Source organism: Bos grunniens, chromosome 1 (genome assembly GCF_055505025.1).
Source record: "Bos grunniens cultivar Pamir isolate PY7600 chromosome 1, Bosgru_T2T1.0, whole genome shotgun sequence".
In the NCBI taxonomy this organism is placed as follows: domain Eukaryota; kingdom Metazoa; phylum Chordata; class Mammalia; order Artiodactyla; family Bovidae; genus Bos; species Bos grunniens.
The window spans coordinates 84,226,268-84,239,514 of NC_141165.1; the positions used below are offsets into that span (position 1 = coordinate 84,226,268).

Genomic DNA, 13,247 nt, shown 5'->3' on the forward strand with positions numbered 1-13,247 from the left:
CAGTAAAGATTTCTCCTTTGAAAACTTGAAAACATCATTATTTACTAAAACTGCAACATGACTTCTATCAAGCTGAGTAAATGAACTCTACCTCATGGATATCACCTAGAAGAGGAATGGTAGATATGTACTTTAAATAAATAAGCACTTGTTGGTTGCTTAGTCACTAAGTCATGTCCAACTCTTCTGGGACCCCATGGACTATAGCCCACCAGGCTCTTCTGTCCATGAAATTGTCCAAGAGAGAATACTAGAGTGGGTTGCCATTTCCTCCTCCAGGGGATCTTCCCGACCCAGGGAGAGAACCTCGGTCTTCTGCTTTGGAGGCAGATTCTTTACCACTGAGCCACCAGGAAGTCTCTTTTAAAGAGGTTTACCTGTCTTAGAGTTGACACATTTACATACATGAAATATTAGTTACTTTTCTAGTTTTGAAAACAAAACTACAATTCATAAATATTAAAAAACAAAAACAGGAAAATCCCTGGAAGTTCTGTGATTAGGATTCAGAGCTTCCACTGCAGGGAACACGGGTTGGATCCCCAGTCGCGGAACTAAGATCTTGCATGCCGTGCAGTGTGGCCAACAAAACAAAACAAAAACAAGACCCACCAATACTTACTCTACATTTTGCAATGCTTCTACTAACTGGGTCTTCTGATCAGGTGCCATACGAGCAAACACAGTGCCATGCAGCATCAACTGGAAAAAACATGAATTTCTTTAACATACTGTTTGCCATATATTCATATGAAAACATACATACCCAAATCACTAACCTTAGGAACAAGGTCTTGAAAATGCTCCAGAATCACTGAAAATGATTTTCCATTCATTGCAAAGTGATAACGAGTCACCTGAAGATCCTCTAAGTTATCATGGACCAATTTAATTGGAATAGCCTGTGTATAAGATATCCAGAACAGTATTTAGGCAGCCAGATCAAGTAAAAGAATCCTATTTTGAATATATTTGACCCAAAACTAAATTTCTGCATTTGATGTTTTATATAAAATGCTGTGTTAAACATTTATTGAATGGTAAATAAAATTCAATTTTAAGATAATCCATCTATATTGTTTGTTTAAAGAATAACACTTATGGAAGTCTAAATATCAGCTTCAATTTGAAATGATCCATGAGCCAAATATTATGGACCATCTGCACCATTTACTACTACTTTTAAAATAAGATAAATACTTGGGATTCTTATAGTATAAAACTGTGCTTTTCAACTTTGGCTACAAACATCAAAATTTAAACACTGAGATACTCCATCTGGCCCCATTCTAGTGAATCCAAGTCTCTGAGGAGAGGGCTCAGGCTTCTGTTTTTGTTAATTTTTTGTTTTGTTGAGTTTTAATGCGCCACTTTTTATTATTTCAGAATAAATTAAAACAAGCAAGCTTCAAAAAAGAAAACTCTACTTGACATTACCTCTGGGTCAATTGCTGATGAATCATTACTCTGTGTTATGGTGTCTGCATAATGCCAATTTATCTTGGCAACTTTCCCATCCTTTGGAGGTAATGCTTCAGCAATAATAACTTTATCCTGAGGTAGTATCATTCCACAGTCTCTGGCTACAGAGACGGCAGTCAACATGTTGTCACCTAATTTTCAAAACATTGAAAATACATTAACATTAAAATGAAAATATAAATGTATTAAACAACAAGTATTTACTGAGAATCTACTACAGTCCCCATGAGTGGGCTGGGCAAAATGAAGTTAATGTATAGTCCTTACTCTTGGAATTTAAAAGTTATCTTGGAGTTAAAAGTTAATCAGGACATACATATATCAAAGGAAGCCTCAAATCAAAAGAAGATAGATACTAAATAGTCAGAACATTCTCACCCACAACTGTTAAAGTCAAATACATTCTCAACCTTTGTGAGTCATGCACTAGGGGTACCCCTTCAGTGCTTGGCACAGTGCTCAATAAGTATTGTTGAAATAACCAAGGAGTGACTGGTAATCTATACAAGAATATGAGCACAACATAAAGAAAAAAGTCAATTACAAACGCAAGATTACACACACACATACACACACAAAAACAACAAAAACAAAAAAAGGCAAAGTAACAAGTATACAATCTTTATAAAACATAAAGAGAAGCAAGACAGACAACTTCTCAGTCATGAGAGGAAAGTATTAAAGACACTGGTAAAGACAAGATCAAGGAGGAAAATACAAATGTACAGGAGAAGCAGGCAAAGGTTTGGGGAGCCCACTGCTACCAGAACAGAGGTACTACTGTCTCCTCTTCCCTTAATCCTACCCACTGTTTCCAAGCATGTCTTCCTGTGACCTGATAGATCCTCTTGGGACACACCATATTCTGTCATGGCAAGACAGCAAGGACAAGCGATACAGACAGAAAGAGCTTTGAAGCAAAGTCACTAGAACCAAGAATTGCTGGGACGCTAATAAATTTGGTTACTTAAGCTATCTGGTATCAGATGGACCTCCGAGTTTCTAAACATAAAAACATACACAGATCTTCTCTTTAAGTCTCTTACTGAACACATAAACATTATAAAGTGAATGCCTTAAATCTGATTCTTTGCTAAGAAAGAAAACTTTAGAGCTGCCACAATTTCATACAGTGAAGAAATGGTAATTATCTAATATTATCAACAGTGTTAACACCAAGAGAATCCTTTGAATGCAGTAGTCAAGAAAGAAACCAAAAAATGGCTCTTTTCACTATTACACATTCAAACAATAATACATGTACTATTCTATATATAAAAATATAATTCTAACCAATCATTTCCCATGTATCTGGTGGCACAGTTCTAAAAATTATAGACAATCCCAAAATAAGTCAAATCATATTCTTAATCCTCAAAAATCTTATATTCTAGTAGAGAAAACAAATCTACAAATAACTAACACAAGCAAAGGAAAATAAATGCTATAAGAAACATGATTAAAGAGAGATAACAAAAAAGAGCACAGCTAAATATTTATAGTATGTCCTTCACTAGTTTATTATACTTATTATAAACACATCTAAAGGATTTCCAAAGTGTATTGTGAAGTTGTCCTCTATCTTAGAAAAGTATTCAGAGCTGAAACAGGGCAACGTAGGATGGAGATACTCTATGATAAATCTAATTACTTGACTTATAAGATAATAATGCAGTATTAGATGGAATTCTATAGTAGCAAGTAGGCTTTTATAATGCACTGATCATTCCTTAATATTGGATAACGTGACCTCTAAGAATCACACTCAATTTTTTTGTGTGTCCTTTTTTACAGTCTAACCTGTGACCATGACAGTGCGAATGTTGGCTTTATGCAAATCTTCAAGTACTGCAGGGGTTTCTCGCTTTAATTTGTTCTGCATTATTATTAATCCCATAAAATCCATGTTGTTCTCAATGGCATCTCTGCAGAAAAAGAAATTTTAACGTAATGATTTAGTCAAGAGAACAAGCATTTGTTCACTTTGTTGATAATGCAATTTAAAATAGCCATCACTTATAAATTAAAAACATTTTATATGCTGAATAAATGTATAAGTTTGTGAGTTCAACCTCAAAAAATTTAAATCTGAAAAAGTAATTCCCAAGAAATACATTTTGAAATTAAATTCTGCCCTTTGAAACATGGGTATATAAAGATTCTTAGGAAATGTATATCTTTGTAATAAGACACAGAACTCTTCTAGTACTAAGGAATATTCATCTTGTATCCTACCTACAAAATGAATGAACATAAAATATATCTATTCCTTACTGTCCTCTCACACAACATACCTTAATTTAAATGTTAAGAGAAAAGGAAAAAACTGTACCACAGGCACATTCAACAGTTATACTGAATTCACTATCAAGTCTTTGGGGAATTTTATAAAACTCTTGATCAAAATCTTAATCTTGGAAGTACGATGCAAAAACTATTAGCAGTCCAACAATGAGATCTATTCAGGACCCAGAGATGGGTCTTCTACAATGTTAATTTTCAGTAGTTATCAAGATGCTGTTCCTTCAAAGAGGTGATTATCTACTATGCACCAAGTACTACACAAGTCACTGGAAAGTCAAAGATGAAAAGCCATGATCTCTACTCTCAACTTCCCTGTAGCTCACACAGTAAAGAATCCTCCTGCAATGTAGACCTGGGTTCAATCCCTGCGTTGGGAGGATCCTCTAGAGAAGGCAATGACAACCCACTCCAGTATTCTTGCTTGGAGAATCCTTTGGACAAAGGAGCCTGGCAGGCTACAGTCCATGGGGTCACAAAGAGACAGACAGAACTGAGTGACTAACACTACTACTCTTCCTCCTCTCAAGACCCTTTTGTGGGGAAACAGACATGCAAGCAAAGAGATCACACAAAAATAATATGTGCTTCAGTACTGTAATGGAGAAGTCTGTTCAGCGATAGCAGCATTCTTAAACTAAACCTATAGGTTTAATCCTAAGTAATAGGATTCTATTACAGAAATACTCTCTTCAATGGAGAAAGCAGGGCTTGAAATTAGGGACCAAAATTTCAGACTTGGATTAACCAAGTGATTTTTCTACACAAAATTAAACTATAAGGGTGCTTAAGTAAACAGCAACTAAGTCTAAATACCTTTAAAATTATATAATTTATACAATGGGTGGTAAAGATATTAAGAGAATAATTAGAAAACTTTATACAAATGATACTGCTGGAGGTAACAGGAGAAATAAGTCTTGAAACTTGAAAATGCATTTCAAAGCACAAAGCTGTGCCAATGTGAAACTACTGGGTCAAAGCTCTGTAACCATTTTCCGGTACTGGTTTCTGCCTGCAGTCGGTTTCCCAACTCTTCTATGAATGATACCAGTCATAGAAATCTTGCCCTCTAATTAATGAAGAGTACAATAATCAATTCAAGATACACAGGTTCAAGCTATAAAAGAAATCCCAAAACCTGTTCCCACAGGTAGAATGGAAACACAGAGACGATCTTGATTGAAAGATGAGGAAGGGAATCAGAGAGAGAGAAGAGTTGATAGGGAGAGTAGGGTATCCTGGGCAGACGGAATAGTTGGTCCAACGCTGGAAGGTTGCCTGAAAGAGAGGCTCAAGAACTAGAGGCAACTCAATTCTCAGTCTTTAAGGTCTGGGAGGAGGAGTGGCAAAAGGCAAAGCTATAAAGAAAGGCAACTCTAATGTACTCTTCGTAGGAATTAGGATACAGTATTTTACATGTGTGGCTCCTAATCACAAATATGCCTCAAACCATTTGATTACTGCTGCTTTTTTTATGCCCCTTCTTAGGCCAAATCCCCCCTAATATTCTCTTTTAATGGGTAGAATTCCTAAAGTTGCTTTTCCTTTCAGTTATTATTTAGCTATCCACTCCACTCCCTTAATTTTCATCCAGAAAAATGGAATTGCACTATAAACACTGCACTTTGCTTTTCATTTAACGAGCTCAGAATAATTAAAAGAAGTATTAATGCTTCATAATTTAACCACTATCATATTTATGATATTTACACTATTTTAACTTGAATCTTATCTAACATAGACATATTTCTTTAGGCTGAATTCCTTGGACTGTACATGCTGGGTCAAACTGCATAAGTAAATTTAGATTTTAATAGGTATTATGCAAGTTCTTTATGAATTTACAATAGTTCAGCAGCAGTATTTTTGTTAAATTTTTCTCAAGCCTTCGCTAACACTTGATATCATCAATCTTTTGAATTTTGTAAACTTTAAGAAAAAACTCTGGTTGTGGTTAATTCTGTAGTTCCCCCAACACTGAAGTGTCTCATTATTTTCATGTGTTCAGTGGCCACTTATATGCCCTCTTCTGATAATTATCTGTATCATTTACCCTTTTTTAAAAATTAAGTGTTTCGTTGTTTCTTTCCTGATTTATATTCTTGATCAAGAACTCCTCTGAAAGGTGATGGGGAGCCATTTATTATAAGAATTCCAGGTAGAAGACTGGTATAAGATTTGAATGTTAAAGACCTCTCAGTGGACAGAGTGTGGTACACAGATTAGACAAAAGAAAAAGTGGAGAAAAAAGCTAAGTCCCTGAATCAGAGACAATGACGGTGGGGATGTGAAAAGAAAAGGCTATTTGATAGGCAGAATTAGCAGGAGAGCCAATAAATCTTTCCTTCTGCTTTGAAATGCTAGGTACAGCATGAAATATTCCTAACCAAAAGTGTTATTTTCAAAAGATCAGGCTAGATTAGTTTTACTATAACAGGACAATCCTTGAATGTGAAATACAGCTATAACTGGAGGTAAATGTGATGTTGGTAATGGCCATCTGACCTTTGGCGGTGAGGGTGGAAGGTGTATTTATTGTGACTCATGATACTCTGGTCAAATGAGCACTTGGTTTCAACTACTAGGCAAAAGCAAGTACGGTTGACCCTTGAATAACATAAGTTTGAACTGTGTGGGTCCACTTCCACATGGATTTTTTTCAATAAATACTATCAGTACAAGATCCACAGTTGAATCTGCATGGCAGGTCCAGGACCCAATCCCCTTAGATACCAAGGAATAACTGTAGATCATTGGAAAATAAACTTCTGTAGAAGTATGTTTACCAAAAACATAATTATGTTCCTCGAACATGCCCAACACATAGCAGGCACTCAATAAACATTTAAAAAATAAATTAAAAATAGTTCCAGGGAGTTATACTTTTATCTCAATTGCCTAAAACACTGAATTATGCTATATATTTGCACATATCCAATAATCATTTACTTAATAAATAATAAATTGAATATAAATGATTGCACAAGACTTTCATAAACATAAATGATGTCTTATTGGAAAAACTGTAGGCAAAACCATTCATCAACGTTTACCTGCCAACATTCTGCACTTTGTGCCATGTCAGTTTTGACTCCAATTTTCTGTGTGCAAGAGCAATCACACGGAAGCCCTGTTTGGTATAATCTTCCAAAACTTTTTCAAAATCAACAGGAACTTTTAAAAAAGAGAAAATGGAGGTCATTGTTAGAACTGTGATTACCAGCTTACACAAATACCAGAATTTCACTCAAAGCCTTGCTGCGTCCTTACCTGTTTCAGGCTTACAAAGACCAGCAATGACTTCTGGTGCCCCTTTCATGTAGGCATCCATCTTTCTGTCCCCGAGCACCCTGGCCACCACACACATTCGTTGCAAAGCAGAGGAGAATGGGAACTGGCGAACAATTCCTATCTCATAAACAGCCTACGGAATTTCAAAAGATGCACAAACCATTCATTATTTTTCAAAGAATTAAAACAGATATACCAGTATATTTACTATACCGCAATTAAAAAAAAATTTTTTTTAAGATATACTTAGGTAATGAGTAAACATTCTTCACTTACTGGAAGTTCAAACAGCTCCTAAAAAAAAAAAAAAAAACAAGACAAAAAGAATAAAGTAAAAGTACAGATTAAGTCAATTAACACACTCAAGTGAAAAAAAAATTTAACTGCGTATCCTCAAAAAATTATTTGGAAAACAACACAGAATTTTTAATATTTCAAAGTCAGGTTTTAAGATTGCTTCTCTACTAGCTCCCATTTCTTAAAAAAGAAAAGTTTATTCTTGAGTATTTTAAAACACTCTGCTATTCTAGGAATATTAACATATTAAGTTCTTAAATGAACTAAGAGGTATATATTCAAAAATTAACCTAAAAACAAAGGCTTCCACATATTCTTTTTATTAAATCCTAGGAATACAGATGCAAACTAAAAGTCTTCACCACCATGTATCTAAATCACAAGGCTCTAAGCTGCTTGGTAAGCAGGAATGAAAGAACAGCACTGAGAATTAAATCTCAGTGTTTTACATGGAATGCCTCCAACACGCCAGGCGTAGTTTCTGATAAATGCAGTAAAGATATTCATATCTGCATTAGAGTTTTAAAAAGGACGTGTGATTCCATCTTCCAGCAGTATTTTAAAATGAGGAGAAAATGTGAGCACCGAAAGTATTATCAAGCAGTTCCATACCATTTCTTGGCTTCCTGCAGGTGCAGATTCAGGAAGCAGCTGTTTTGGAGGACGAACCACAGTTGGCATAATTCGATTATGAAGTGCTGTTTCCTCTTCAGTTGCTTCTTCCAGAATCTGAAAGGAAAACAATCAACACATGAAACTCATAAATTCAACTCACTGGTTCCATTTTAAAATAAAACATTATGGCTATCTTCAGTTAAGGTTTTTTTTTTTTTTAAGTAAAACAAAATATAAATAAAGCTAGTTTTAAAGTCCTAGTAACCTGTGGGAGAGGGGAGGCAGAGGTTAGTAAAGAAATAGAGAAAAACTTCTAATATTGTTCCTATAACCAATTAAGTCTAGAGACTAGTTCTGTAAAATACAGAAGGTCCCTGCAGTTTCAAAAATTTTTAGTCTATCATCCAGAGATTCCTTGCTAACAGGAGAGGATTCAATATATGCAGAGCTCAGATATGTTTAGTAGAACCACTGGGTCAGGACCTCACTGAGGTAGGAATCGTAAATTTAGATTTCCAGCTTGTTGTTATTGTTTAGTCGCTAAGTCATGTCCGACTCCTTCACAACCTGATGGACTGTAGGCCCGCCAGGCTCCTGTCATGGGATTTCCCAGGCAAGAATACTGGAGTGGGTTGCCATTTCCTTCTCCAGGGGACGTTCCTGACCCAGAGATTGAACCTGCATCTCCTGCATTGGCAGGTGGGTTCTTTATCACTGAGCCACCAGGGAAGCCCAGTTTTCCCAGTCTGAACACATCTAATTAAAGCACAATTATCCTAGCTCCTTGAAATTTAATATTAAACTATTTTTGGTGGAAAATTCAATAAAAAAACTTATACTGAATACACATATATGAATAAGAAACTAATTTCACTCTGTAAGTGAAGGAATCATGAGTGGGAAAATGATGGGGAAGAGAGCTATGCTGAATTAGCCAATTTTACACAATTCTTAAGAAACATTTTAACACCTCTGAAATTGTCATGCATCTTACATGGTATTAATCACTTTAAATAACAGCAGTGCCTAGTTATGTAAAAACATTCCATAGATACTCTGTGCTAAGATCAGATATCAAAACATCTCAGAGTCAAAAAAGCACGCTATTTACTATACAAACTGACTTATTAAGCCCACTTTTTAAGGGTCACATACAGAGCAATAAATCTACTGAAATCAGCTGGAGAAAAGCTTTAGAAAATATCAAGATGAATCAACTACACTTTGTTTTACTCTTTATAAAAGAAGTGGGCCTCTTTTAAGGAATTAAAGTTGATGAGTATTTACTGTGGGCTTTCAGAAGACGGCAGAGAACTTTGTCACTCATCCCCCTACCCCCACCTTTCAAAATATTAACCAAACACACAGGAAAAGAAATAACACTGTAAAAGTAAACAGAGTAGAACTGAAATACAATGGTGGACACAGCAATAAGGAAACAGTAGCCCAGGATAAACACAAAGGACATAGAGGAGAGGTGGGATCAAACTTATCAGTCAGAATAGCTTATCAAAGCAAAAGCAAAAAAAAAAAAGTCACAGAGGTCATACCTATAGAGAGATAAACTACATCCCTGAGAGGAGGAAGGGCTGCTAAAATGAGGGGCAGTATTCCAGAGTACTGCTTGTGCAAGCACTGTGGAAGAGAGTGGGAAAGCAACCAAAAGACTACTGCTTCTCTCCTGAACTCAAGGCCTGCTGATGGGGCCCCAATACAACAGGCTCCCCCAGGCAGCCTTCCCATTCAGGGAAGACCCTTCCCAGGAAAACCAACATACCAACATACTTCTCAGGACCAACATACATATGGGCAAGGATAAAAACCTTGCTGCAGCACCTACCCAGAGTATCAAATCAAACCTTCACTCTCAAATATGAAAGTAGGATGAAGAAATATACTGAAAATCAACAAGAAGATGTCCATGACACCTCAATTTTTTAAAAAAGTATAAAGGAGACGATTAAGTATAGGGAAGGGGGAAAAAAACTGAACCTAGAGAAAATGAAAAATTCAGAAGCAAGAAGGGAACTTTAAATACAAACTAATACCTGTAAAACAAGAACTGGATGCTGGAAAACACTAACAATCAGAGCAAGCACTCAGAAATTAAAATAATCAATGACAAAACAAAGAAGTGAACAAACAGAAACCTCTGTGAGCATGTGTGTGTGGACATGTGTGTGTTGAGAAAGAGAGAGAGAAAGGACACAGGAAGTAGAACGTGGGGACTGAAGACACATGACCACTCTATACTTCTTCCCTATGGCCAACAAACTGAGTCACTGAGATCACCTTACTGCTTAGACCTACTGCCTCAAGATACTGATTCCGCTTTATCCTGTAAACATAAAACAGGGCCCTGAGCAGGTCCTCTATTAAAGGTCTTCCTCTATGAAAGGTTGTTTGAATGAGTCAATTAAACTAAAACAGAATTTCTATACAACTGTAACTATCTCCCCGGTGACACACCTTTAGAAATTACATAGTTCCTTATATGAGACAGACCAAAATCAAAACAAGTTGAAGAAATAATTCTTCTGCAAGTTAATTTTTACTATTTTCCTGAAGTTAACTGTACTTTAAAACATTGAACTTACCCATCCGATGGCTTCAAACATTTTCAAATCAAGTGGATCTCCAGAAAGCACTCCTTCAATTTTTGTAAGTGAATGACAAGTAGCCATACAAGCAACAAACTGAGACTTTACCAACATCTCACTGCAAACCTTTTCCTCTGGCAAAAGAAAACTATACAGAAAATGCACTGAATTAGACTCATAAACCCCAAGACTGAAGAGAGTAGTTTAACAGAACTTTTCAGGTTTTATTATTTTAAAAGTAGAAATAAAATGTTTGCATTTATGTACATATTGCATGTATTCATTTCATTATAGATTCTGACATTCAAAAACATTTTCTTCCATGAAAATTATTATACATGAGTAAAATATAGTATTATCTTAGATTCTAAATAACTAGACCAGACATACCAGTACAGAAAATACTACATACTAAATAATAATTAAAACTCTTGCCTATGGACATATGGCAAATTAGAACACACAAAAACTCTCTTGCAAAAACATAAAATGACTGTGTAACACACTACCTTTCAAATACAAAACTGAGCTTGTAAGAAAGAAACGGAAAATTTTAAGTGCCAAAAACAGCAAAAGGACAACCAAAAGGGTGTGACCTTAAACAGATGCTGTGACTACGGGGGGAGAAGGAAGAAGGGAGGGGAGCCCTCTCAGTACCCTTAAGGCCTTGGGTTTTAATAACCACACAAGAACAAGAGACAAAGCCCTGGCCACATACAAAGTAGGAAGTTGGAACTGAGAGAATCCCTCTCACCAAGATGCTCTTGAAGAACTACAACCTTGGAAAAAGAAAAGATTCACCCATAGACTCAAATGCGTAAGAATAAGCTTATCTCTTTCCCCTCACCCAAAGTTCAAGAAAATAATTAATATCTATGTAATATTTACTATGTATTGGGCACTATTCAAAGAACTTTAAATTTATTTGCCTCATCTCATCCTATACCAGAGAAAGGTGTTTATTATCACCATTTTATAGATGAGGAAACTGAAGCCGAAGGGTTTAAGCCACTTGCCAAGCCACAGCACACAGGTGGCAAAGCAAGGGTTCAAACACAAGAGGTCTGGTGTTAGGGCCTGAACTCTAAACCATTAAGTTGCTCAGGATGGGATCTGGGTTTGAATATATATGCTTCTGTCCAGTCCAGAAATCCCCAAGTTATAAAAGTAACATTAAAGTTTGCCTGGTACCACTGACACTACTTTTGGCCAAGAAAGGTCAAAACTCTAGGGAGAGGCACTCCCACAACACAGCTACAAAGGAGTCTCACAAAAAAATTCTGCTAAGGATGAATCCATAATTTAAAAATGAACCAGGAAATAATTCTCATGACTCAACAGACACAACAAAGACAAAATTAGAATCCCATAAACTGGAGATAATAGAATGGCGATCTGAAAGAATGCAAAGAAGGCATTTTAAAATTATAGACTTCGAAAAAGAACAAGACACCATGGTGGGGAAAGGAGAGAGCCAGATTTGAAAAAAAACCAAATAAAATTTATTATCCAGGATATGGTTAGGATTCCCAGATGGAGAGAAAGAATGGGGGGAAAGCCACAGTGGGAATAAAAAGAAGCTGCACTCTTTTCCAGAATTTATGAAAAGAATGAATCTTTGGAATCAAGAAGCAAAATTAGTCCCACACAAACAAAAAAAGAGATCATAGTGAAACTGCAGAAATCAAGCATAGAGACGTATTTTTTAAACAACAAAGGAGAAAAAAAATTACTAAAGAAGACTAAGACATCTACAAACATGGCAATTTAATCCACAGGAATGGGATATAAGAAACTGGTTACCGAAGCCATCCATCAACCTAGGTACATCTTAGCATGTAGATTGTATACAAAACCAAAATCATAAAAATCATAAAATGCTATACAACAAATGCATACAAAAAGGGAGGTAAAAGTAGTCTACAGTCCATAGGTTTTATGGAGTTAGAAACTAATAAAGACACCCATATGGTCTTCCCTGGCGGTCCAGGGTTAAGATTTCACTTTTCAATGCAGGAGGTGTAGGTTCGATCCCTGTTCAGGAAGCTAAGAGCCAACATGCCTTGGGGCCAAAAACCCAAAACTTAGAACAGAAGCAATAAAATCTTTTAAAAAAAAACAAAAACAAAAAAACCTTCACAGACTCTAAATATGAATATTAGTAACTTACAGGCAAGTAATAAAGATTAGGATGTATAAATTCTGAAAAAAATGAGAGAAATATGAAAACTGTGTGGGAACTGGGGTAAGAGTCGGTGGTAGAAATAATTTCAAATATATCTGAAATCACAATAAATGTGAACACAATGGCAGAGAAAGAGTGAAAAGAGATGGAAAAAAAAGATACATAGGTATATATTAGGCAAGAGCAAGCTGGTATGTAAGCACACAAATATTCGATGAAACAGAATTAAAAGCAACAGGCCTCATTAGGGATAAGTAAGTTCACAATGTGATATGCTATTTACCAAGATGTGCCAATTCTGACAATCCATGAACCAAACAACAGTCTCTCAAACTGTATAAACCAAAATTCCATACTTTCAAGAGAGGAAAAGAAAAAACCAGCAAAAACACAACTATAGTAGTAAAACTTCTAAGCATCAAAAGATAGCAATAAAGTAAAAAAAAAAAAAAGACGGGAGAAATATTTTCATA

At 35.7% G+C, this 13,247-nt stretch overlaps 1 protein-coding gene across 5 annotated transcripts in view; it reads right to left on the bottom strand.

Moving 5' to 3' along the window:
* Positions 1–13,247, bottom strand: part of ATP13A3 (ATPase 13A3) — a 79,493-nt gene that overhangs the window by 27,420 nt on the left and 38,826 nt on the right. For all 5 annotated transcript variants that reach the window (XM_086399175.1, XM_086399154.1, XM_086399169.1 and 2 more), the window contains 9 exons: positions 10,587–10,737; positions 7,987–8,103; positions 7,354–7,371; positions 7,057–7,210; positions 6,840–6,960; positions 3,283–3,407; positions 1,438–1,613; positions 780–902; positions 623–702 (listed from right to left, as the gene is read on the bottom strand). In XM_086399175.1, the coding sequence (XP_086255301.1) occupies positions 623–702; positions 780–902; positions 1,438–1,613; positions 3,283–3,407; positions 6,840–6,960; positions 7,057–7,210; positions 7,354–7,371; positions 7,987–8,103; positions 10,587–10,737 (1,065 nt within the window). The remainder of the gene's footprint in view (positions 1–622; positions 703–779; positions 903–1,437; positions 1,614–3,282; positions 3,408–6,839; positions 6,961–7,056; positions 7,211–7,353; positions 7,372–7,986; positions 8,104–10,586; positions 10,738–13,247) is intronic.